Source organism: Aythya ferina (assembly GCF_964211825.1).
Source record: "Aythya ferina genome assembly, chromosome: 8".
NCBI lineage: Eukaryota > Metazoa > Chordata > Aves > Anseriformes > Anatidae > Aythya > Aythya ferina.
In genome coordinates, this window is record NC_140304.1 from 13207550 (window position 1) to 13230153 (window position 22604).

The following is a 22604-nucleotide window of genomic DNA, read 5'->3' on the forward strand; positions in this document are numbered from 1 at the left end:
GGATGTGAAGACAAGGGAACGTTACCGAGGGTGCTGCAATCAGGTTACACACAGCCAGCCCTCCCACTTACTCTCATCACTCCTCACGGTACGGGCATTGCTCCATTTCTCTGCAGCTCCATCCTTCCTCCCCACCCACTGCATGCCCCTTTCCTTCAGCTACAGACTTCGTTGACGTCTGTATTTGCTCCTGTTGCAGATCTCACATGGCGAAGACCGTGCGGATATGGGTTTCCCTTGTACTTTTAAAAGATTCCTGTCAGACATACATCAAGCAGCACACCGCACCGATCTAAAATTGCAGCAAAATACACAGCAATGCACATACCCAAAGAGCACAGTCATCTATTCCCCGTGGCAATTTAAGAAAAATGAAGAAGGTTACAAGGTCACATTTTAAAAATCTAACACTTGGATTTCCAGCTATTCAGATGCTCACTGAAGTCTATAAATTCTTCCCCACATTTTTTTGCACATGGTATAGAAAAGGAAGGCGCTTGAATCCCCTGGATTGTAAAGGTCTTTCTAGCTTGCAAAGTTGCAAATCACATCCATTGCTGAGTGCAGACTGGCTGCAACGTGATTCCCCACTCATCTCACTAGCCTTGCGCCTGGGAGTAGGTGTTTTGCCTTTAACACAACATAAATGTGTTTCATGCTGGTTTTATTTCCAAAAAAAGAATTAATATTTGTTTATATGGCAAAACAAGATGATCGTTTAGAGTTGCATTTGAAATGCCACAAACAAATACAGTAAGAGCTATGTTTACATCTTTCATCCTCAAGTATTTTGCAATTTTCCTCCCTAAATCACTGACCTGCCCCCTTTCTTCTCAGACTCCTAATCCATGAGTCAAACAAAAACAAAAAACACAACCCTATCCGCCTCCCCAAATAGGGAAGAGTTAAGTAGTGATATTGGCAAGTATAACAAGTGCTACCCCCTTGCATCTGTTAATCAACTATCTAGAAGAGTGGGATTTTCTACGTTTAGCCTCACAGAACTTTCTCTTTAAATGACTTGGGTGCAATATACTTACAGAATAACATTATTTGGCATAAAATGCAGATGAGCCTGTGAAATGAAAAATACCTCACCTGCTCTTCACCTCTGATAACAATGTTATCACGGCTGTTTTACTGTTCAGAGATGCATAATTGTTTTTTTGTCATAGCTCCCTCTCTCCCAAGATTAATATTCTACAGCTAAATTAAAGAAGAATTGCTCCTAGACTCTATCAGTAGCTCACAGCCTATGCCTAGGCAAGTTTCCTGCATGAGGTGGGAATGGAAAGAACTCCCTCGTGCATGGCTGCTGCCTCCCCTCACTCCTCCTTGCTTCTGCCAAGAGCTGGAAATATGCACTTTTTTATGCAGCCACAGGGAGGGTGGAAAAAAGAGGGGAGAAAAACCCTAGAGAATGGGGTCAAAACTAGACTTGGGAAACCACTTCAAGAGAGCTTTTGTCTGTCATTTTAGTACCTGCCCTTTCTTTTTGCTTTCCTTAGATTTCAACGTGTATACAACGTGTATAATTATAGCCAGCAGCAGCAGGCAGTTGATGGTTCTTTTAGGAACTGCGCCCTGAACAGGCATGAGGTATGTCGGAGAAAAACCTGTTATCTAGTACTTGGTACTAAAATATGAAGCAAAGGAAATTCCAGAGACACTCAAAAGTGAGGTAAACCATAACAACATAACAGTTCTAAAACAAACTGTGGAGCCACCTTAAAACCACCAGTAAATGTTGCATTCCTATTGACCTGCGTTCAGCAGCTCTCAGCCACACACCTCGGGGCTGTGCAGTGAATCCTTCACTCACAATCACAAACCTCCACACGCGCCGCAGCAGCCCAGCTCCTCTGACACCCCCTAACAATCTCAGTGACGTTGGGACAAATCCTGCTGCCTAAGTCCCTTTGAAGGCAGGCATTTACAAACTCCTCCGTGACCTCCACCGACACCAGGCTGCAGCACGACAGACCTCAGCAGGCTCCTTTGCAAGGACTCTGCCTGGGAAGCGGCGCTGTGCGATAAGGCGTGCGGCTAGAAATCAAAATCAATCTGCTGCGGTTGAGGTTTCCACTTACCCAGCTTGGCGGCCCCATCTGGCGGGTACTCGGGGAATTGGCCCTCGGAGGGCACGCTCACCGTCCGGCGCAGGCAGCGCCCTTTGGTAGCATCCTGCGGCTCCTGCGCCCCGTCCATCGGCACCTGCGTGAAAAGGATGCCGACAGCTGTTAACGTGCCATCTCGTCGAGAAGTTAACTTTCTGCTGATCTGGTAATAATGTTCAGGCTAAGCTCGGCGTGGCTGGCCTTATCAAACAGTCCCTGAGAAGAGGTGGGCTTATGGGCGAGCACCGGAGCATTGAGCAGTGCTGGTGCACAGCCCGCACAGGACTGCACGCAGGTGTGCAGCACCCTGCAACGCACAGGGATCAAGTAACAACAAACCAACCCATCTGAATAACAGGGCAGTGCTGCTTTGCAAAATCTGTTTCCCCGTGCCGGACCCATTGCTACCCTGTCTTGCCCACTAAAACATGGGGAAATCCAATCCAAGGCTGCTGGCTGCACGTGAAACTCAGGTTACAAAAGCAATTTTTCCAGTCTCTGCACAGCCATACTCACCGATCAGCTGCAGCATGCCGGAGAACGGGCATTCAGCTGGTGACATTGGCCACATCAAGAAAGGGAGCACCTTCTACTAAAATTAAGTCAAAGTCTTCCTAAACACAGGACCTCACAGAAGGGTCTGCAAAAGGCTGGGGGTCCCAGCTGCAGAGAGCTCTCAGCACACAAAGTTCTGTATGCAAATTCTCTTCAAAAGTAGTGAATGTCTAAAAATCTTGTTTCTCATCTGAAATGTTGGCAGCACTTGACCCCTCAGGGTTTGCTCCCCCCTTCCCCTCTGCTTTTAAACACCTGCCTGGATGATGACGTCTGTCTAGAGAGGTGCTTATGGTGCAAAAACGGAGAGAAATTGAGCTACCTACCACTACAGCTGCAGGGCATTCAGACAACAACCAACAGCTCTAAGAGAGCCCAAGCAATGCAGCCTCCATGTTAAACAGAAACAGAGCCTGACCTACTCCTACCCCAAACAGAAAAATGTAAAAAAAGGGATTTGAGAGGTAAGGAAGAGAACCCAACTGCTTTGCAAATTTATACGCACAGCTTTGTGCATCCTGATTTTGTTTATGTGATCAATTGGAGCAGCGGTCACTTTGCATACAGGAACACGGACAGACAAAAACTGCAGAGAGCTGCCTGCTCGCTACAGCATGAACCACACAAGCCACTGGAAAACTTCTATCCTTTGCTTTACCCTTCAGAAGAACATACAGATTGTTCTGAGCAGGTCCAAAAGACAACAAAGGTTATCCAAGTTGGTGAAAGAGAGGACAACGAAGACAGAGACTACACGGAAAAAGGGTGTTTCCAGAAGGGAGCAGAAAAGCTCTTGGCCCATGGTGACCATCCTTGCCTCTGCTGGGTCACTGGCAAGGCCAGCGCTGTGCAGGACACCTCTGTGTACCCCAGGACACCCAAGAGGGTGTCCCCAAGAGGGACCAGAGCTGAGATGTGCTGGCTGACAGCAAGTCCAGCTGGTGCTTCCACAATGTGGCACCAGGAGAGGACACTGAGCGGGGAACTGGGAATTTCTGAGTTACCCCCAGTCAGCCATGCCCTGCTTCCTGCTGGCCTGCCTGCTCACCGTGGTTATGCTCGGGGCTATGGAGGTCTCTGCACACTCACAAATTACTGTTAGCCCCGTGCTGGTGGATTACTGGACCTGCTGTTGCTCTGCTCTGGCTAACTGGATGACTGCACTTCTCCTAACAACACAGCTAATCGTGCTCCTGATCTGTATTTGTCACAGCACTGTTATTTAGAGATGACTTGTCTAACCCTAAAGCTGTCTGCCCGGGGTCTTATCACCTTCCGTAACAGCCCGTACCCTGGTGGGGCTGCCCTGTGAGCCCAGACATCACCTGCGGGAAAAAGCCCAGGGGGTGAGGGAGAGGTGCAGCAGCCAGGGGCCGGAGGCAGGCACAACCCCTCGGTCCCAGCACGCTTCTAGTGAGGACATCGGCTCTGACGTTCCAGCCGTGATGCATGTCATGCTGCAATTGTTTTCAGACAGCTCTGGAAAAAACACAACTTGCAGCCTGAGGAATAGAAGCCCCTGTCATATTTCCTGCGCTGCTTATCCTTTCATATCTCCAAGCATCTCTGAAAACAGAGTATTAATAGCAAACAAAAAGATATTATTCATTTGTACAGAAGGTTGCAGAAGATGTATACGATACTGTACTATTTTAGAAACAGGCTGCACTACACTGGCTCTCACAAACTACTTCTGGCATTTCCTGACTTTCAAGCACTTAGCATTCTCATAAGGTCATTTTTAATGCTATTTGTTACTATGCCAGTCTATTTGTCTCCTTCCAGCAGTGCTCATTTTTTAAAACAAGTTTCCCAAATCCCTGGTGGTTACTCTGTGAAGGCTACTTTCTTCACCGGTAGATTTTTACAGCAGGTCCTTTGCTGAATGATAGCCGGGTGAAGCCCATTAGGAAGTTAAGCAGAGACTAATTTAGTTAGTTTATGCTACACTCATTCAATCAAGATCACAGATTAGATTTTCAGTTTTCATCTGGAGACGCCACTTAGTCTTATTCCCTTCTACATGCTGTTCTGCTGACTGCCTGGTCTGTCTCTCCCGATTTCCTCCAGAGCACTTTTTTGGGGGATGCTGCAAGCCATATCTCCGGAACGACTACGAGCAGGCACTTCAGTACCTCTGGGACCTTGCTGACACAGGACAGAAGCATTCTTTTAATCCAAAGACAAGAAAAAGCTGCTAGTGCCACGGTGCTACAGTGTGTATAGGGACGGTGACAACAGCCAGGACACTACAAAGGCAGTTTTTTGCTGCTCGGGCGAGGAGGAGGATGGTGGCTGGGGCTGTGCTGTCCTTTGTGCCCTTGGGAAAAGCAAACAGGCAGCCGGTGTCAAAAACAAACCTACTTCTGCATACCAGAGATAGGATTTATCTTCAAAGAGGACTTAGCCATTAGCAGGAAGAGTGTCCGAGGGCTCCGGTCCTAGCTCTGAGTCACGCTGCCTTTTGTACTTACCATTTGCCCAGACTGGGAAAATGCAGTTGGGCTGCACCCTAAAGTAGGTTCGTTGGTGTAGCAACGTTCACCTGGTGCGACACAGCAAAAGATTGCATTTGTTGGTGTGTTCACAAGGGCTTGAGAAACACCTACTACTGTGTATTTGATTGAAGAATTGTGTAAACTGCACGAGGAAGAACAACACTTTCGTGCCACATGGCTCAATCTACGCCTGAACACGTACAAACAGCCCACGATTCCATCGGTGAGATTAAAGTAGCAAAGGAGCCACAAAACTTAAGTCTGACTTAACGCTGCAATGTTATTTAAAATAACACACCTCCAAAAACATAGTCTCAGCCTGCACTGACCATAAAAACACGTAATCCCAAGCCTGCCTTGCTGCTGTTCGTTGCTCAGTGCAAGACCAGCCAGCTCTGAAAAATCCAGCTCCACAAATGTGGAGAGCGAGCCTGGCCAGCAGTGCTGCACCTCTGCGGACTGGGTGCGTTTCTAAGCCTGTAAATAAACCACCCCGGGGTAGGTCAAAGGGATTCACAGATCGGGTGGCACTCAAAGGCAAGTGCACAACCAGACGCTGTGCAAACAGTGATACATCAGCATCTGCCCGCCCTCCTCCAGCCCCTGCCTCCCCAGCAGGCATCTCATCCGTGGAGCAGAGGACAACAAAGTATTGCAAAGACAGGACTGAACTGCAATTTAGGCTCCCACCTATTTTCTCTGTACAGCTTTGTTACCTTGGGTTTTTGTTCTTTGGCCTGCCAAGACTTCACCGACCTGGGAGTTGCCCAGCCCTGAGCTGATCTGTTGCCAATTTGGACAATCTTCACAATTTTGATCACTGGCCATGTTTCTTTGGTTCTTCGGATTTTCAAATTTTAATGAGGGCAGGTTCACAGCTCGGATTCTCACCTCTTGAACAGCATCACAGCTGACCTGCCACTGAACGTGCTTTTTAAGTATAAACGCTGTATTTGGGATCTTGAGCTTGATGATGAAGAGATTTCAGAAGAAACTGAGTAACATCTCCACGAGCATTTAATGCCACTTAAAGGCAGAGTAAACCGGTCTCTTTAAAAAAAATAAGTAGGCAGAAAAAAGTTTCTTCATTGCAGATAGATTTTTTCAGACTGGAAAGACTGATTCATGACAAAAAACCACAAACGCTTGAGAACTTGCAGCCTCTTCTGAAATGATAATCAATAAGTTGGGAATCGCATCAACAAACAGATAATGGAAAGCTCTTCACTTCAATTCTTACCTTCCTTGGGGACTTTGGAAAACAAACAATTAAACTCATTTGGGAATTGAAGCAAATCTTTTCTTATGACTGAGTTCAGCTTTGACAAACTCGCACTTACACGCCAGCCAGACGTGCTGTAAATGCCAATGTGACGAGTTTTGCGGATGGCATGGGGCGCTTCTGGAAACCTCCCCTGGGGCACCACTCACCACTGTCTGCTCTTGCTACGAGCTCTCGGGAGCATCGCTGTCACTCCACGACCGGTGTCAGTCGCAGGAGATGGACAAGTGCAGAAAACCCACCGGAGATGTCCCGCTGCTGGCCTCTGCCACCAGCACCAGTAAGGAGCCAACCTTGTCATGGAGAATGGTGACTGCAGATCTTAGCTCTACTTTGCCCTCGATTAAAAATGCCTCTCGATCCGATAGAAAAATGAGGGAAGTGTGGGAAGGAAAATAAGAGTCTAACACAGCGAAAAGTGATTTTCATCTCCGTTTGCAGCTGAACACAAAATTAAAAGATTCTGCAGGACAGCAGCCAAGTTACAGACAATGACTAACTAAAAGGCAGCCCCAAACCAGATGCAGCCATTTGTCACATCCCTCGTGAAAGTGCTGTGCAATGGATTATCTATCTGAAACCACTGATCAGAGCCACTGACTCATTCCCTTTTCCTGTTTAAATGCTGCTGTTTTTTGCAGCCACGTTTTCCTATGTCCTCTTTGAAAGTATGTCCTCACCGCTCTTCCCTATGGAACACGTTTCAGCAGCGATGAAAACATTGACACCTTCCTGACAGTGAGAAATTTCCTCATAGGAAAAAAAAAAAAAAAAAAGCAAAAAAAAAGCTGATTTGTAAGTGAATCAGCCCAGACCTGTTCTCCTGGTCTTAGAAGGTGTTGCTAGATATTGCCACACCATGAGATGTTCTAGTAATTGCACTGCTCCTGTCACTCGAGACTCCTTATGTGCCAAGTCGTCCCTCATGTCACTACAGGGGTTCATTTTCTTTCTACTTAATTTTTGGGCCTCCATCTCTTCCCTTTATTAATAATCTCCACGTTCCAGTCTCACCTATTTTCATTGTATGACAAGGTGTCAAGAAATTAGTATTTATCTACGCTGCACAAGTTGATACTCTCAGGCTATTTTTGTCTAAGCAATTACAGATATTTTTGGATCACGTTGTACCTTGAAATTTCTCTGAATTCCAACCTACAGTTGGGCTTGCACAGTGCAAAATCTGTCTGCACACAGTCCATCCAAACTGCCCTGTAAATAAAGCTGTACAGAGAGGGAGAGGGAGGGTGTTAGAAGAAAAAAGTTTCCTTACTACTTGGCTTCCTTCTGTTCTGTTCCCTTCATCTTAAAATAAAACTGTGTGATTCATAATGCAGTATTTTAACTGAAAGAAACCCATGCTAGTATTTACCTGAAACAACCGAGACACCTTTCATTTACCTGTTTGCATTTTGTATGTTTTCCTACTTTTGGGCTTTGACATTCATACTTGCATAATAATTCTACAAAGATCATATACATCAAACACTTCTGTTCCTTTTCAACTTCACACGGTCTAAGCTTCTTGGATTTTTGCTCTGTGAAGTAACAATGCAGATGCATAGAAAATAAAACGAGGTGCATCAGACTTGCAGTGTTCAAATTACACCAGCCTTTAGATGATGCAGGCGCTCCCTGTCGGCTGAAAGGGCGCTCTGCTGTTAGCATCTCTTCCTCCTTCCCTCACACCCACCCCTTAATGATGCATATCATTCCGTGCCTCACATTCTTCCTCAGATCCTCATCAACAGTGCAAAGAAAATCCGACCTACCGACTCCATTGGCAATTTTCACATTCAGAGCAGGAACCTCTCCCTCTTCGGCTTCCTGTTGCCCATCTCACCTCACTTCAGGTTAAAAAGACTTCCTCCAGGGTCACCTTTCCAATAATTTTACTCTAGACATAATTTTCTGTTTTCCTCTTTTAATAATCTTCCTTTTCCTTACGCATTTAACTCTGTCCTTTGTTTAGGATGCAGGTGCCTGTGGTCCCACCAGGGCCCTTTTCCATTCTCCTCCTACATACCTGTTCTCCTCCTACATACCTTTCCATCATTACGCTCCTCGAGCATCTCCCCCAGCGCTGCCTTAGGCCTTTGTTTGCTGCTACCTGGAGATCACATTTCATGGAGCCTTTCACCTCTGAATGACTCGCACCAGGTTGCCTCCCCTTCCCTTTCCCATGAAAGCTACAAGGGACGCTTCTGTTTTGGGGACATCAGAGGAGCAAATCCGAAGCATCAGCTCAGCGTCTCTTGCCGAGCAGTTCTACCAGTGCATCTGTTCTGCGTTTCTTTTGTGTTTCTTTAGGAGATTGTAACTATGCTGCCATGCGTACAGACGCAGAAGTAGATTAAAACAACCTTTTATGTTCCTATAAAGTACTTATGACTCTGCAAAGTATTTTCCTATAAAGTACTTATGACTCTGCAAGGAGTTCCCTTTTTCCTTTCACTTACAGCAAGCCCAATTACTTGAAAATCAGAATGGCAAATACGACTCCAGCTACTAGCTTCTGAAGCAAATCCCATTATCAGCATGTGGAGCCACACCTGCACCAGAGCATGTCTGCCTGGTTCATCTGCATGCAGCATTTTCCAAAACAAGTTATTTCTCATCGTGATAGTGCTGGCAGCACTCCTTTGAGAGCACAGCACAAAGATTTCCTTTACTATACTTAAAGCCCATGCTGTGCACGCCCAGCAATGAATTCCTCCACCTTCTGGCAGAAAACAGGCAAAACCAGAGTGTATTTAAATGTCATATATGAGGACTTTACATCAGTGATGCATTAGACTCCTCATATTTACTCCTCAGGATCTAAGCAAGAGGCTTATCTGACTCCTGGCGAAATGTTTTTAACTGTATGCGGTAAGAGAAATTAACAAGCCATACGAGCATGGTTACCACCTTCAGATAATTATTACTGATATGAGCCAGTGTTTTTTTTTCCCAATTACATTTCTTTAATGAGATGCATCCTTTTAGCCCAGCTGTGCTGGTACAGTACAGCTTTAGGATTAATTCTCATGTCCTTAAGTTTCTTCAGGTTATACTTTAATTCCCTAGGTGACATTCCTGCCAGACTAGAAAAAGAATGATGTAGTAAACAAACATTATGATATGGGTCTTCCATTTTCCCTGCATTTGATCACCTCTCCTATAAATTAGCATTGATGTTGTTCCCTTCTAATAACTAAAGTCCTTCTCTAAACCTTTTCCTCCCACTCTCCCTATGAAGGGAAATATTTCAACCTTTGTAGACACACCTGATCACAGCTCAAGACGGATAACATTCAGTGCTATGCCAGCAACAGGTATAATAAGCTCAGGCTGTGCCCAGCCATATACAGAAGATTGCAAAGAATAAAGAAAAAAGCAGAAATTTAGGTTATGTCCAATAGGTAGGAAGCCACGGGATTAGAGTCAAACTCATGGACATTTATATAAAATAAAATCTGCTTCAGTAATTTGAAATCATTCCTGCTTTATCTTGAAATATTTAAACAGGGTAAATCTATAGCAGAGTAATTGAGCAAACAAACCCAGAAATATTATCAACTTCTAACGCCAACGTATGTGTGAGAGTCCACAGACATCAAATATAACAAGAAAAAACATATTGAGGTGTAACCTACGAGAGGGAACTTATCAGCATTTATTTGTTCAAAACGTTTCAATCAACTAAAATGTGCCTATTCTTTAACCACATGGACATTACCTTCATACCACGGCACAACGCCCGGTCCTACATGCTATATATACACACACACACAGTAATTTTATAATTAAGGCAAAGATGGTTGCAATAGCTTTGCGTATTCCATGCCAAGGGCCACCCAATCCTGTTTGCTACATTTAGCTAGAGAGAGGGCAAACCTTTGCCTCAAACAATTTGCCTTCTGACTGCAGGAAGGATGACTGTACGGTGCAAAGGCTGCACGCTGCAGCTCGGCGCTCTAACACAGCCACCACCGACGTCCCATTTCCCAAGCTCATGTCCGCACTGATGCGAGGAGATAGGTTTACAAAGCCACGGTGGCTTTACTTACCATTAAAAGCAGCAATAATGCAGAAAGATGGAGTGGCAGAGTTAAATGCAGGGCAAAGAACTCCAGCAAGGAGTGGTGGATGCACACAGTTTGCTGTCACCTCTTCCATGCAACCGGCATCTGGGCCAGCTAGATTATGACTGTGAGTGCTACTGCTATCCCTACATGCAGAATAGGCTAGCTCCCTCCTTTCACGCTCATCACTAACAACAACAAAAAGGAGGAGATGAAGAAATGGCCTTCCCATTTCACCAACCAAGGCCAATAGGCATGGGCTGTGTGGCCCACGTGCGTTCCTCTCACCTCTTTCTCCCTGTTGAGCAGCACCAGCTGGCTGTCGGTCAGGATGCAGTATTTCCTCTCCCATGTTGTCGTATCGGTGTAGGGGGACTGGCCGCAGGACAGCGTGTGCGTAGGTGGTCCTTTCACATCTGCGAACAGAAAACCGGGATCCCGGAGTCATTAGCGTGTGTCATTACCCGCCCTCCTTCGCTTCTGTGGTTCTGCAGCAAGCTGCACACCAGAGCTGCAATCTGTACTCAGCAGCGCCTGGCTCAGCGTATTAAAAGACAAACTGCTAATCCTGGGAGGCACCCGTGGGGAACGCAACGTGAGGTACACCGGGAGTACTTAGTTATCTAGAGCATGACTTACGAAAATGGCAATGCCCGAGAAGAATATAAATGCTGTTGCTTAAGACTGAAATATAACCAAGAGCAGACCAAGAGCCTCATGCAAGCTCCATCTTTCCTCTGTTCCCTTCACAAAAGTGTGGGCCCTGAGCGTACCCAAACTCTTAACAAACTGATTATTGAGACTTAGGGCAGAGAGGCACAGGAAGAGAGACTGGGAGCAAGGCAGGCAGGCTTGAAGAAGGGAGGGAAAGTCCAAAGGGACGGGCATTTCACTGGGAAGGGCTTAGTAGCACTCCTATGGCAGGAAGCTGTTTGGTAAAGCTGTGGCAGATAGGAGTCTTCCAGCATTTCCATTCAGTCACAGCCATCACAGCGACAAAAATAAATAAATAAATAAAAAGTCGATTTGCTTTAGGTCTTTCAGGCTGGAGCGCCACACCTCGTTGTGCAAGGCGCCCTGTCAGTGCTCCAAGCAGGCTGGGTACAAAGAAGGCAGCCCGAGGAATTCAACTGAGCAGGCAACTCACTGAAAAAAACTCTTTACAGGAGACCGAAACGCCACAGGAGTAATACAAAGGGGATGTATGCAACAGAGCCATTGGTAGCACGACGTATACAACTTCAGAAAACGGTCTGAAGTCAATCTCTGAAGTTCCACGTTCCGCATGATCTGTAACATCGAGCCTCACTTTTATCCTGCACTCAAGTTTTACACCCCTCTCTTTGCCCCGATCTAAGTGAGCACCAGTCGCTCTCAGGCTGTGCTCTGCAGCCTCCTGAAGCCCCCGAACCACAAAAAGCAAACCCACTGCCAGCAGCTCACCCTTGCTGTGCAGGAGCCCGGGATCTCCTCCCATTTGAGGAGCCCAGCAGGCAAAAAGAGCGTTGAAAACCCGCTTGAGGTGTTCTGCAGAGCTTGTCCATAAACCTGCAGTGGCACAAGGCTCAGAAGATGCTTGCTGTGACTGCTGCCTGCAGTCACCGCTAGAGGCCAGTGAATCCTCAGGTACCCAGCGCCCGCCCGGCTGCAGGGAGCCCCTGGAGCCCAAGCAGGAGCCCAGCTTGACCCTGGGTGCTCGGCCAGCTGCAGCCGTGGTGCTCCCGATCCCACCTTGTGGCTCCCAAAACCGCAGCTTCTCCCCGCTCTCCTCCACACGGCAGCTTTGCCCCAGCACCGAAAGGCATGCGTCTGCTCTTAAAGCTGGGGAAGTAAAAACCCAGTTACGCCCCGAGATGTGTTTGGAGTCCTGTGGTGGTTCAGAGGAATACCTGAGACGTGCAATCTGATACGGGTAAGGAAGAAAAAGCAAAGGAATGCATCGCTCCTGCCGCTCTGCACAATATTGAAATTCACCTCTGTTTCCTTGATTTCGGATGAGATAATTCAGACGGGAACCTGAGGTTTCAGAGGCAGGCCCCACACTGCGCTGCCTGGCCTGAGGGGCGCTGCCATTCGGGGCAGCTCTGCGCCTCTCCCGGCTGCCCCAAAGCCGGCTTGGTACGGGCACAGCCCAGGGAAACCACCAGGGCTGCTGTGAAGCAAAAGCACGGCTGTGCAAGCTGCTGGGGCACAGGAGACTCTCTCAGGAGTCACCCATGGCTTCGGCCACCTCAGAGACACTCGCTCCTGAGGTAGGCTTTTGGCGTACCTGCAGCTCACGTTTATGGCGGCTCCCAGCCCCAAACCAAACCAGACGCAGAATATAAATGCTGCTGCTCCTGCTTAGCCCTTGGTTTCCCCAAGAGCAGCAGAGGAACCCAGCCCGTGCCTCAACAAGCCCAAGCGAGGCCTGCAGGCTCCGGGCCTGCAACCAGGCTGCAGGGCGAAGACGAAGCCCCGGATCCCAGCCGTGAGTGTGCACCAGAGACAAAGCTCAGAGCTCGGGGGCTCCAGCCCCTCAGGAAGGAAAGCCAGCTTTCTCCCGACACAAGGAAACCCTCCTGCACCCCCAGCAGAACCTAACAGTCACGACTTGTCCAGCCCCCAAAGACTTTTGCATTATAATTTCTGCTAACTACAGGCCTTGGCAGCATACCACCCGATTGATCTGCGGGGCTGCACAAAGGGATTAAAGAACAGCACGGCTCCTTCCACCGCAATAACAACTTCGGGACCTGACTGAGTCATCGGGCGCTGCGGGCCAGCCCCGGCTCTGCTGCCAAGCGGGCTGGCTACGTCAGAAGAGCTTTCTGCAGCCTGCTGGCAGCGCAGTGCCGTCGCGGTGCCTGGAGCTGTCAGTCACGGCCCAGCGTTAATATCTGGTGTGCTGGCACCCTTCTGATCGCACAGCGGGACACAGCCCCGCCGCCCCCACAGTCTTCCACCCAGAGGAGCAGAGCACGGTGGGTTCCTGAGGTACCCGGTACCCCCGGCCCTCTCCCCAGGGCTGATGGTACAAAAGCACATCTCGCACACCAGAGGGGAGCTCATAAGGAAGCTGCCCGCAACAGAAATCACAGTGAAAGCTCTGGTGTGTCTATGCCTAGCAGCTTATCTCCCTGTTTAAACCAAATGTCAGCTGGTCTGCCCAAGCAGACCTCTTCAGAGCCCCTTGCAACAGCCGTAACCCCAAAACTCACCCCAAGGGGTTCTACAGGTTTAGACTGAAGCTCTTTGGGACTTCACACAGTATCATGTATACACCCGGTTGCTTCACAAACTGTGTTTTGTTTTCTGGTTTCACATTTAGTCTTCATTTTACATTCTTGGTCCCAAGTTTTCATGTGAATGGAATAAAACCTACCAATCCCTTCCACTAATGCCCTAGAAACCTGATTTAGCACCGCTGATCGGATCACCAAGGTCCACTAGTGTGTGGGCCCACTTAGCTTCAGGGCAAGGCTGAAAGTCACCTCGGGGTTATCCTCTGCCAGCTCATACAGCGCTGTCTATAGGTTCATACAAAGCCTTTGCCCGGGGGTAACTCGCCAACGAATGCAAATACTTCATTCTGGACAGGGGCTGGGGAAGAGATGAGGCAGGCACACCCAAAAGCTCCAAGCCTGCAGACGTGTGTGGGACGGGCTCAGGCAGCCCCACACCTGAGCACACAGCGGGGAGAAGACGTCCTTCCTTCCTCCCCTGGTCTGCTGCAACCCGCTCCCTTCGGCCCTATGACAATGAGGCATTCAAGAAAGCAGATCAGTCAGCCTATACACGGAATAAAGGTCATGCCTTATGTGCCTACAAATGCTAATGGCAGTTAAGTAACAGCTTGGAAAAAATCCCCTCCTCTGTGCATCCTCCCCTGACGCCCTGAGAGGAGCAGCGCTGCCCGCCTGGCACGGCCGAAGGTTTGAAGCTGGGCTGTTTTTCCTCGGGGCACTGAAATGCCATCAGGCACTTTATAAATATCCACAAAGCTCCCTTTCTCTCAGCCAAATGACAACTTGTACCTTATTATCAACTACAGAGCTAATGAAGGAAAAAAAAAAAATAGAGGAAAAAAGGCAAAAAAAGGGAACAGTCGTGCTGCGGCGGCATTTCAGATAAAGGTGTTGGTTGGGAACATGGAAACATGGAAAGAAGGAGCCAGTGCCAAGCCCATCCCCACGGAAAGGGCCAAAACATTTTCTGAAAGCTGATGACAGCTGAGGGAGCAGTACGAGCGCTATCAGATGGGAACATTTCTGAATCTTCCATTGCAACTATGCAACAATTAAAAAAAAAAAAAAAAAAACCACAAACAAAAGCAACTTCCAAACGCATTCACAAGCGGAGAGTACTTTCCAGTCAGTGGGCAGAATCAGAAAATTATTTCCAAGCGATGTCAAGTGTTCCAGCAGCACTTAGTCCCCAACAGCTCTGCTGAAACAGAAGGGGGGCATCAACTCCTGAAAACTACAGAATCTGCAGAAATCAGGCCAAAAAAACTACATTAAAGGTAAATCCATATCTCCAGCTCCTTTTGCCAACAAGCACTCTGCCTACCATCAATAACCACACAAAAGCAAACCTCCATCCCAGCGATGACAAGAGCAACCCTGGCATGTGCCAAAGCCCCTTTCCTGAGCCACGCTCTTCCTGGGGCGAAATCGAGGGCTTTCTGAAGCCCTTGCCAAATTTTCATCGACTTTATTAGGGTCCGTATTCTGCTCCTCGCGTTTCCAAGGAGGAGCTGCCAAGCAGCTGAGTAACTAATGGAGTGGCCAAGTTTGTGTGCCTTCCCCTGAAGAGAAAGATTAGAGGGAGCCCTAACACCTTCTGACAACAGGTCTGTCAGTGTTTCCGTGCGGCTTTATGTACTTGCCATAGAGACAAGACTTGGAGAGCTTTAGGTAAATGCTGTCGTCTGAGAGCTTGTCAGTACCCCAACCTACACAAATGTGCACGAGCAGGCAGCTCGGGTTGAATAATCATCAGCTCGAAGCTTTATCAAGCCGCTGAACAGAAGCTGAGACTTCAAGCCTGACTACTGACGTGACGCTTCACGACAGACGAGCGGCAATTAAAAGGCCTTCGCCGAACTTGCACCATCTCTAAAAGCTGATGAAGGCAGTGATTCAAGGGAAAGATACGGCAGAAGCGGAGACACACTGTGTCTCAACACGTCCCGTTCCCTCAAACCTGCATCTTGCAACGAGGCAGGATTTCTGCACAAGGCACCAGCGCAGGGGAACGTACACGGCACGGCTCGACGGCACATGGCTGCGTGCAAGCAGCTATTTCAGAGCGCTGTGCTGTGCTCACACCGAGGTCTGTGGGGTCGGGATTTAACAGGGAGTAGAGATTTGGAGAGCATCAGAGCAGCCCCGCTCAGCTGTGAGGGGACTGCTGACCTCTCGGCACCTACCAGGGGTCTGCTTGGGAAAGCATGACCAAGACAACTTCTACTTTCTCTCACGCAGATATATATTCAGCTTGTGTTTGCATTTCCCATTTCTCAAAGTCCAGCTTCCAACTCGAAGCAATGGTTTCTGGCCACGCTTCTGACCCAGGCGTGATCCCACCAGAAGATGCACGGGCTCTCATCCTTCACGTCCCAGCGGGGAGCACACGGTGCTCACGCCTGATCAGGTAACTCTGCAGAGGAAATTCAGCACATGCTACGTGGGGTAACTCGGATGAGCAGACTCACACGCTACCGAGCCAGAGAAAATAATGCTCTCAGAGGTGATTAATTCTTCTCTGAATCACAACACACCTAGAGATACGGCCAGTGCACATGGCAGACATGAAGCTATTAATTCTGCCATTTTATTTGAAATCACGGCCCAGGCAGTGAAGTGGCTGCAGGTTTTCTAGGAACTGCCTTGTAGCTACTGTGAGGCAGAGCATGGCTCACTCTCTCTTGATCAGCGTGGCATGGCTGCACACCATTTAGGAGCTACCTGCATTTTCACGGCTGGAAAAAGACCTGTGGGGAAGTAGCTGTGTTGTCTTACACACAGAAAGCACGAGCAGACCCTTTGGGATGAGAGGCACGTCATTTACATAGGATTTACTACGGAGGTAAGCATCTAGTGTGAATTCTTCCCGATATCTTTAACAGCCACACTCAGCAACCTTCGGCGCACACACAGCGATGAGCCCTCGGTTCAGCAGAACTCATTTGCTCTCCTCCGGCAGCTGCGTGCAGCGATAACCAAATCCTCGCATGGAAACCTAAGAGCAAGGGCAGGAGGTCAGAAAGCTCAGCCAAACCATCAAATTTCAGTGATTGCAAGAGCTCTTGCACCAACTGGTTACAGCCAAAACGCTACCTGGAAAACCCATTCTAGACAGGACGAAGCCAGAAAAGGTTTAAATAGGTGAAAACGGTGTTTTAGAAGCTAGCAGAGCCCGTGAGCAGCACCAGGACTTTCTCAGATTCCAACACCTTTGGCACCGCGACACAAATTCTTTACAAGATCTTTAATTCTTCTAGTGTTGGCCAACCTTGCAGTAGTAACCTATTAACTTTCCACTGCTGTTTTATTGAGTGGTAGTGATCAAGCACAGTCTAAAAAAATTGGTTTTCCATCAGCCCGCTGGAGAATCTCATCAGCCACGTGTTCATGAAAAAGTTGGTCCATCGGGTGAAGTCTTCATGCCCCATACCCTCGCGGAAACCACCACGATGATAATTTGTGCACTTGGTGCATGTTTCCCATCCCTACCATCCCTGTGCTGCCTATGGCAAAGGAAATCTCAACGTTTAGAGATGAGAAGCCTGAAGGTATCTGCTGCTCACGGCCCAGGAGCTGGGTTTTGAGCTTTTCCCCTTCTGAATGAGGGCTGTGCATCTCTTCTGCAAAGAGGCGAGGGCACAGCTTTATTCCACCAGCTGCCAAAAAGCTCTGATGAGACCTGAGGAGGGGCAGTGGCAGGTTTGCCTTCCTGCTCCCAATTCCCCAGGCACAACAATCTCACCTCAATACAAAAGAAAAAACATGACAGAATGGTATTGTTTAATGAACCTGGCATCGTCCAGAAGGATGGATTCTTGCTGCCTCTCCTCGTGGTGACGTTGCTCCCATCCCTCCATTCCTGCAGCAGGGGAGATGTGACTTGTTTGCACAGAGACGGCTGCAGCGAGCTCGCTCACCCAGCTGAGCTCCCAGATGGCTCCGCCAATTTAACTTGGTCTGCCCTAAAACATCTGCCCCGAACTTGCAGTATCACCATTTGCCTATCAAAAGCTCAGTAGTTTTCACACCAAGGCTGAGACTGTGTTAGAGACTCGCCAAGATTTCCACCCTCGTTTCCCCGTAACACACACAACTCAAAACCAAGCCTTCCCAAGACCTCCTAGCACATTTACCACCCTCAGCCCCTAATGTTTGTGTGCTCCCAGTACCCGAGCACAAGCCAGAGGACCCAAATTCAGTCAGGCCACAAGGACGCAGCCCTGAGAGCTGAGATTTCTTTTTCAGAAGGGAGAAGCGTGGAGTCATTCCAGAAGAGAAACCGCAAGTCTTAAAATCTTACGAGGAGCTCAGCTAGCAGATGCAGAGTGAGCCAACAGCTTGGAGCTTTCCTGCAAATGAGCTAAGGAGTGAGCATGGGAAGCAAAATTAAGCGAAAAGCTAAAATTGGTCTGGGAGGGTAATTCTGATTAGAGCGCAGCAAGCTGCACCAGCTCACTGTCACCACGCCGCTTCTCGGAGCAAAAGGTGTGGAAGCTCTTAATAGCACTTTAAAGCTGCCAATTAGCTTGAACGCTGCTGAGCTCCTCTAAGCTCCTTACGCGGCGCCTAGCCGAACGCTGAGCGTACGGAGGGGTAATTGAGCCGAGCCTCTCCCCCTCTGCTCCTTTTCTCAGCCAGGTTTGGGAGACACAGCGCGGAGGATGAGAAATCAGCACCTCCCCGGGTGGACCCGGGCCAGGAGCACCGCATCGCGCCGCGATGGCGAGGGGAAGCCGACAGCAAAACCCAGCCCCGGTGGGAACCTCCCGGAGCACGCAGGTGTGCTGCAGGTTGGGCCCGGCCCGCAGACGGGCAGCTCCTTGCAGGGCTCTGTCGCTCCCATGACATCACCCCCAGAGAAGCTGCAAGCCGGGGAAAAACCAGCTCGGTTCCCAGGGCACCGAGGGGTTCAAGCCGCCCGCACGCGGTTGCTCAAAGCCACGGCTGTGACCCCGTTGACAATACCGAGCAGGTTTTTCCTTCCTTCTTATTCAGGTCTCATTCTTCACCCAGGCCCACTCGTCTTTGCTCCTGAATATTAAGTGTGCATTTCTCTCCGCTAAATTCCCGCTTGCCCTACAAAACGCCTTGGAAGCTCCAGACAGAAATGGATATTACAAACCTGAAGAGAGGATTATGAAAGATTACATGCCCCTGTTGCCAAGCTGCCAAGTTCGGAGAAGAGTCTCAAGTGACACTTCTCCCTAAAGCAAGGAGAGGCTTTCGTGAGAGGTTTAAGCAACTGGAAAATGAAGAATAGCAGAAAAGTTAATTATTCTTGGGAGAAAAAGCTGCAGTTTTCCCTCTTAATTTATGCACGCTCCTTTTCTCACCCGGCTCTGTGCCCTTCCCCCTGTAATGCTCACTCTCACCCGGCCTCAGCTCCATCCCACAGCCCCTCCAGCGGCGAGCACCCCGCCTGCTCTGCTCCCTCTTAAATCTTTGGTCTTCGCAGCCGGCCTGCAGCAGTGCAGGAAGGAGACTGAGGAAAAGCATCCTCTACTTAAAAAGGAGGACCTCAGCCCAAGGCAGCTGTGGAAAAAAAAAAAAAAAAAAAAAGTTTGGTGAAAGCTGTTTCTATCCTTTCTGCCCCCAACACGCGGCTCTGCTCACCACTGAGGCTTTTCTTTCAAGACCCTTTTGCCTCCTTCTGGCAGGAGAAGGGAGGGAGGCACGGGGCTAGGCCAGGCTGAGGAGCATTTCTGGGAAAAGAACAAGCCGCAGGCATACCCGAGGTGGTAGGAGAGTGACCACAACAAGCTCAAGGTGAGCAACCAGAAAACAAACACCGTCTTTAAGGCAGCCTGTGTTGCACCACGCAGGCATTTTGTTTTAGAAGCCTTTGCCTTCAGCTTTCCTTCAAGAAAACCGATGCATTCGGTGCCACTGATCTCGGCCCAAAAACTAACTTCTCAGAGCAGTGCCACGACTGCTGAATTCCCCTCCCCTTAAGCATACCTCTACAGAAGCACAGCCCCTGTGGTCTGAAAACCCAAACCTCTGTGTGGCTGTGGGTTTTGGGATGGGACAGAGGAGTTCAGGGGGTGGAACAACCACAAACCTGTGTGGAGTGCTCCCTTAGACCTGGGAGCCTTTGGTGCTCACTCCTCTGCCAGTGCTGCTGCTGCTCTTCCTGCTCTTCTCCTTTAGCTACGTGTAACCTCCCAGCGTGCCACCTGAACATTTCTTCAAGCCTGAGCACACACGAGTGATCAGGGCATCTCCTTTTTTTTTGGTTGGAGGGGGCTGGCTCAGAAGATTTTTGCCCACAGCTGGCATTTCACAGACCTAGGAGCGTAGTTTCCCTGCAGAAGAGTTCGCAGGACACTCAGTTCTAATCCACCAGGTTGCTCAGGTACAGAGGCGAAGCTTCGCTTTCTTATTTAACAACTTGAAGCCAATGACTTCGTAAGGGACCATCCCAAAGGATTCAAAAGTAGCAGAAGTCTCCCAGTAACCCCTCATGCTATCGAAAAAGACCCACTCCCCTTCCCTTTGGCTCCTGCAGAGTGTTTCCAGAACCTAGAAACAGCCATTAGACACTGATTAATCGATTGGACCTACTGAAACACACAAACACCCCCCAGAAAAAGCACCAGCACACTCCTCATTCCATTTCTATCCCTGATGTCTGAGGAGTCATTGTGCCGTAGCACTGCATTGCTACCATACAAAGGACCGAACTTTTTCATCCTTTAAAGATGCTTCAGGCGCAAAACACTCGGAAGAGGAGGACGACTGGATCATACATGGACGTGGTGGCGATTCTGAGCCATATCCAGCTTTATGCAAAGAGACGCCATGTTGCAAATAACCTGAGTCCCACACTCAACCCAGTGCTCAGAGGTAATGACTTTTTTCCAGCTCTACGTTCAAACCCCCAGCTGAAGGTTGCACCAGGCTTGCTTCCCCTCGTAAATTCACCCTGCTCTTGTATCTCCTCCCAGGGAGGGAAAGCTGGCTTTGGGAGATGCATCTCCCTTTGGTTACACCTCAGGAGGTGACAGCCAGTTTGGTCGAGGCAGGAGATGGAGCTGCTGGCTCCCACGAGGGCTCGGGAGCTTCCTGACTCAGGGAGCATCGCTCTCAGTGTCGCCACAAGGCCTGAACATTTGCAAATCCAAGTGCAGTTTCCAATTTCCTTCTGAATTTCCAGAAGGCAGCAGGTGATTTCTTTCTTCTCGTCTACTCTGTGGGACGCTGAAGCAAAGTAACTGTGCAGGAAAGAGGCAACATGAGGAGAAATACCAGTGCCAGGGCAGAGAACGTGCACGCGCTGGGCTAAGGCAGTGTCAGGGAGGAGCCCTGTGCAGGCCAGCTCGGCGGGGCCCTCTCGGCAGCGCGGAGATCCAGGCTCCCAGGTCCCCCCAGAACAGGAGGAGCAGGTTTCCTCGGCTTTTGGCAAACATAAATGAGCGTGATTAACGTCTCCTTTGATGAAGGTCTGGTTAATTAAAGGGGATCTGTAGCTAGGGTGCAGTATTTCAGGTATTCTTGGACCCACTGGGTTTTCCCTCTATGTAATACGTTTCCTCCTCTCTCGGGCAGGCGAGGCTGCCCCAGATAAAGGCAACCCCACATCCCCTCTACCCCGGAGCCCGTGCTGCTCCTGCTCCATTCCAAAGCCTGCAAAACATCAAGCGTGCAAGGAGAAACCTCCCACTATTCACTCTGTAGTGTTGATTTCTCTCATGCTTAGTGCTAACGCCGCCAATCGCCTCAGCACCAACACGCACCTGTTCCCAAATGTTTCCGTGCCGTGTGTTTTGCAAATGGACATCACAAAGCCCCCCCAACAGATCCCCAATCCCCTTTTATCAGGGTAAAATCACAGGTGCTCATCTCCACAATCCTTGAAGGAGACCAAGTGAGCCCAGTAAGGAAGACAAACAAGTCACAAGAAAATTTCTTTCCTTCAGCAGTAGGAAACAGAAACGCACAGGTCACAACCTTGCAGAAGCAGCCCTGATAACATCTCATTAGCAATCCTGCCCTGCTACTGCATTTTGTAACAGTAAATCCGACCAGACTAGGAGGGCAGAAGGAATCTTTACATCAACGTGATCATTTTCATACAGTTTGGACAGGGTTGTTGCACTGCTTCATGGCACTCCCCCCCATCTCCAGAGGGAGTTACTGACACAAGTGCTTTCTGAGCTGCTCCTGAGACTCACGTCACTGCTTTTGGGAAACAACTTACAGGGGCAGCGCGGATTTATTCCATGTATTAATTTTTAAGTCGCAATACTAAGAATTGTTTGCTGCCAGAAGATGGGTGGGGAAGGTAAGGAAAGTTCACGTACCCAAGAGACTTAACTCGAACCAACTCGGACAATAAGTTTGAGAAGCATTTCCTTCCAGCTACTGTAGATAGCTGTCCTTAACGTGCCTTTACTGAAGCAGCCAACTTTCCACCTCCGAGCACAATGAGATTTCAAAGCACACACGAAACCAGAGTATAAACAGACACAAACATCCACTTAGCGATACAACAAAAGAAAATACGGGGCAAAAACTTGGGCTTCTCTATTTTCTGCCCGTTACATAAAATACCTTGGCATTTTAAACACCCTCCACTCCTGCTTTTTTTTTTTTTTTTTTTTTTTAATGACTGCATTATCCCAGAACACCCTGCTTAGCTGGTCTTTGCACCGTGCTCTGGACAAAATCTCGTGTTTGGGGATGGGGGGATGAGTGTGCCTGCTGCTACGGACGGGACGAGCAGCAGGAGGAAGCGGTGACCCGGGCAGACCCGGGCTATGCCAGCAGAACAAAGCAAGAGCCTTCAAAACGTGCCTGAGGATCCCATCACGATCAGCAGAAGCGACCAACAGATGAGAGGCAGCCCTGGAGAG

The 22604-nt window shown here is 48.9% G+C and overlaps 1 protein-coding gene across 7 annotated transcripts in view; it reads right to left on the bottom strand.

Annotated features, from left to right (window-relative positions):
- The window catches only part of RASAL2 (RAS protein activator like 2), a 174704-nt gene that overhangs the window by 89130 nt on the left and 62970 nt on the right, over positions 1–22604 (bottom strand). For all 7 annotated transcript variants that reach the window (XM_084526877.1, XM_084526875.1, XM_084526874.1 and 4 more), the window contains exons 2-3: positions 10808–10935; positions 2091–2214 (exon numbers count right to left, since the gene is read on the bottom strand). In XM_084526877.1, coding sequence (XP_084383003.1) covers positions 2091–2214; positions 10808–10935 — 252 coding nt within the window. The remainder of the gene's footprint in view (positions 1–2090; positions 2215–10807; positions 10936–22604) is intronic.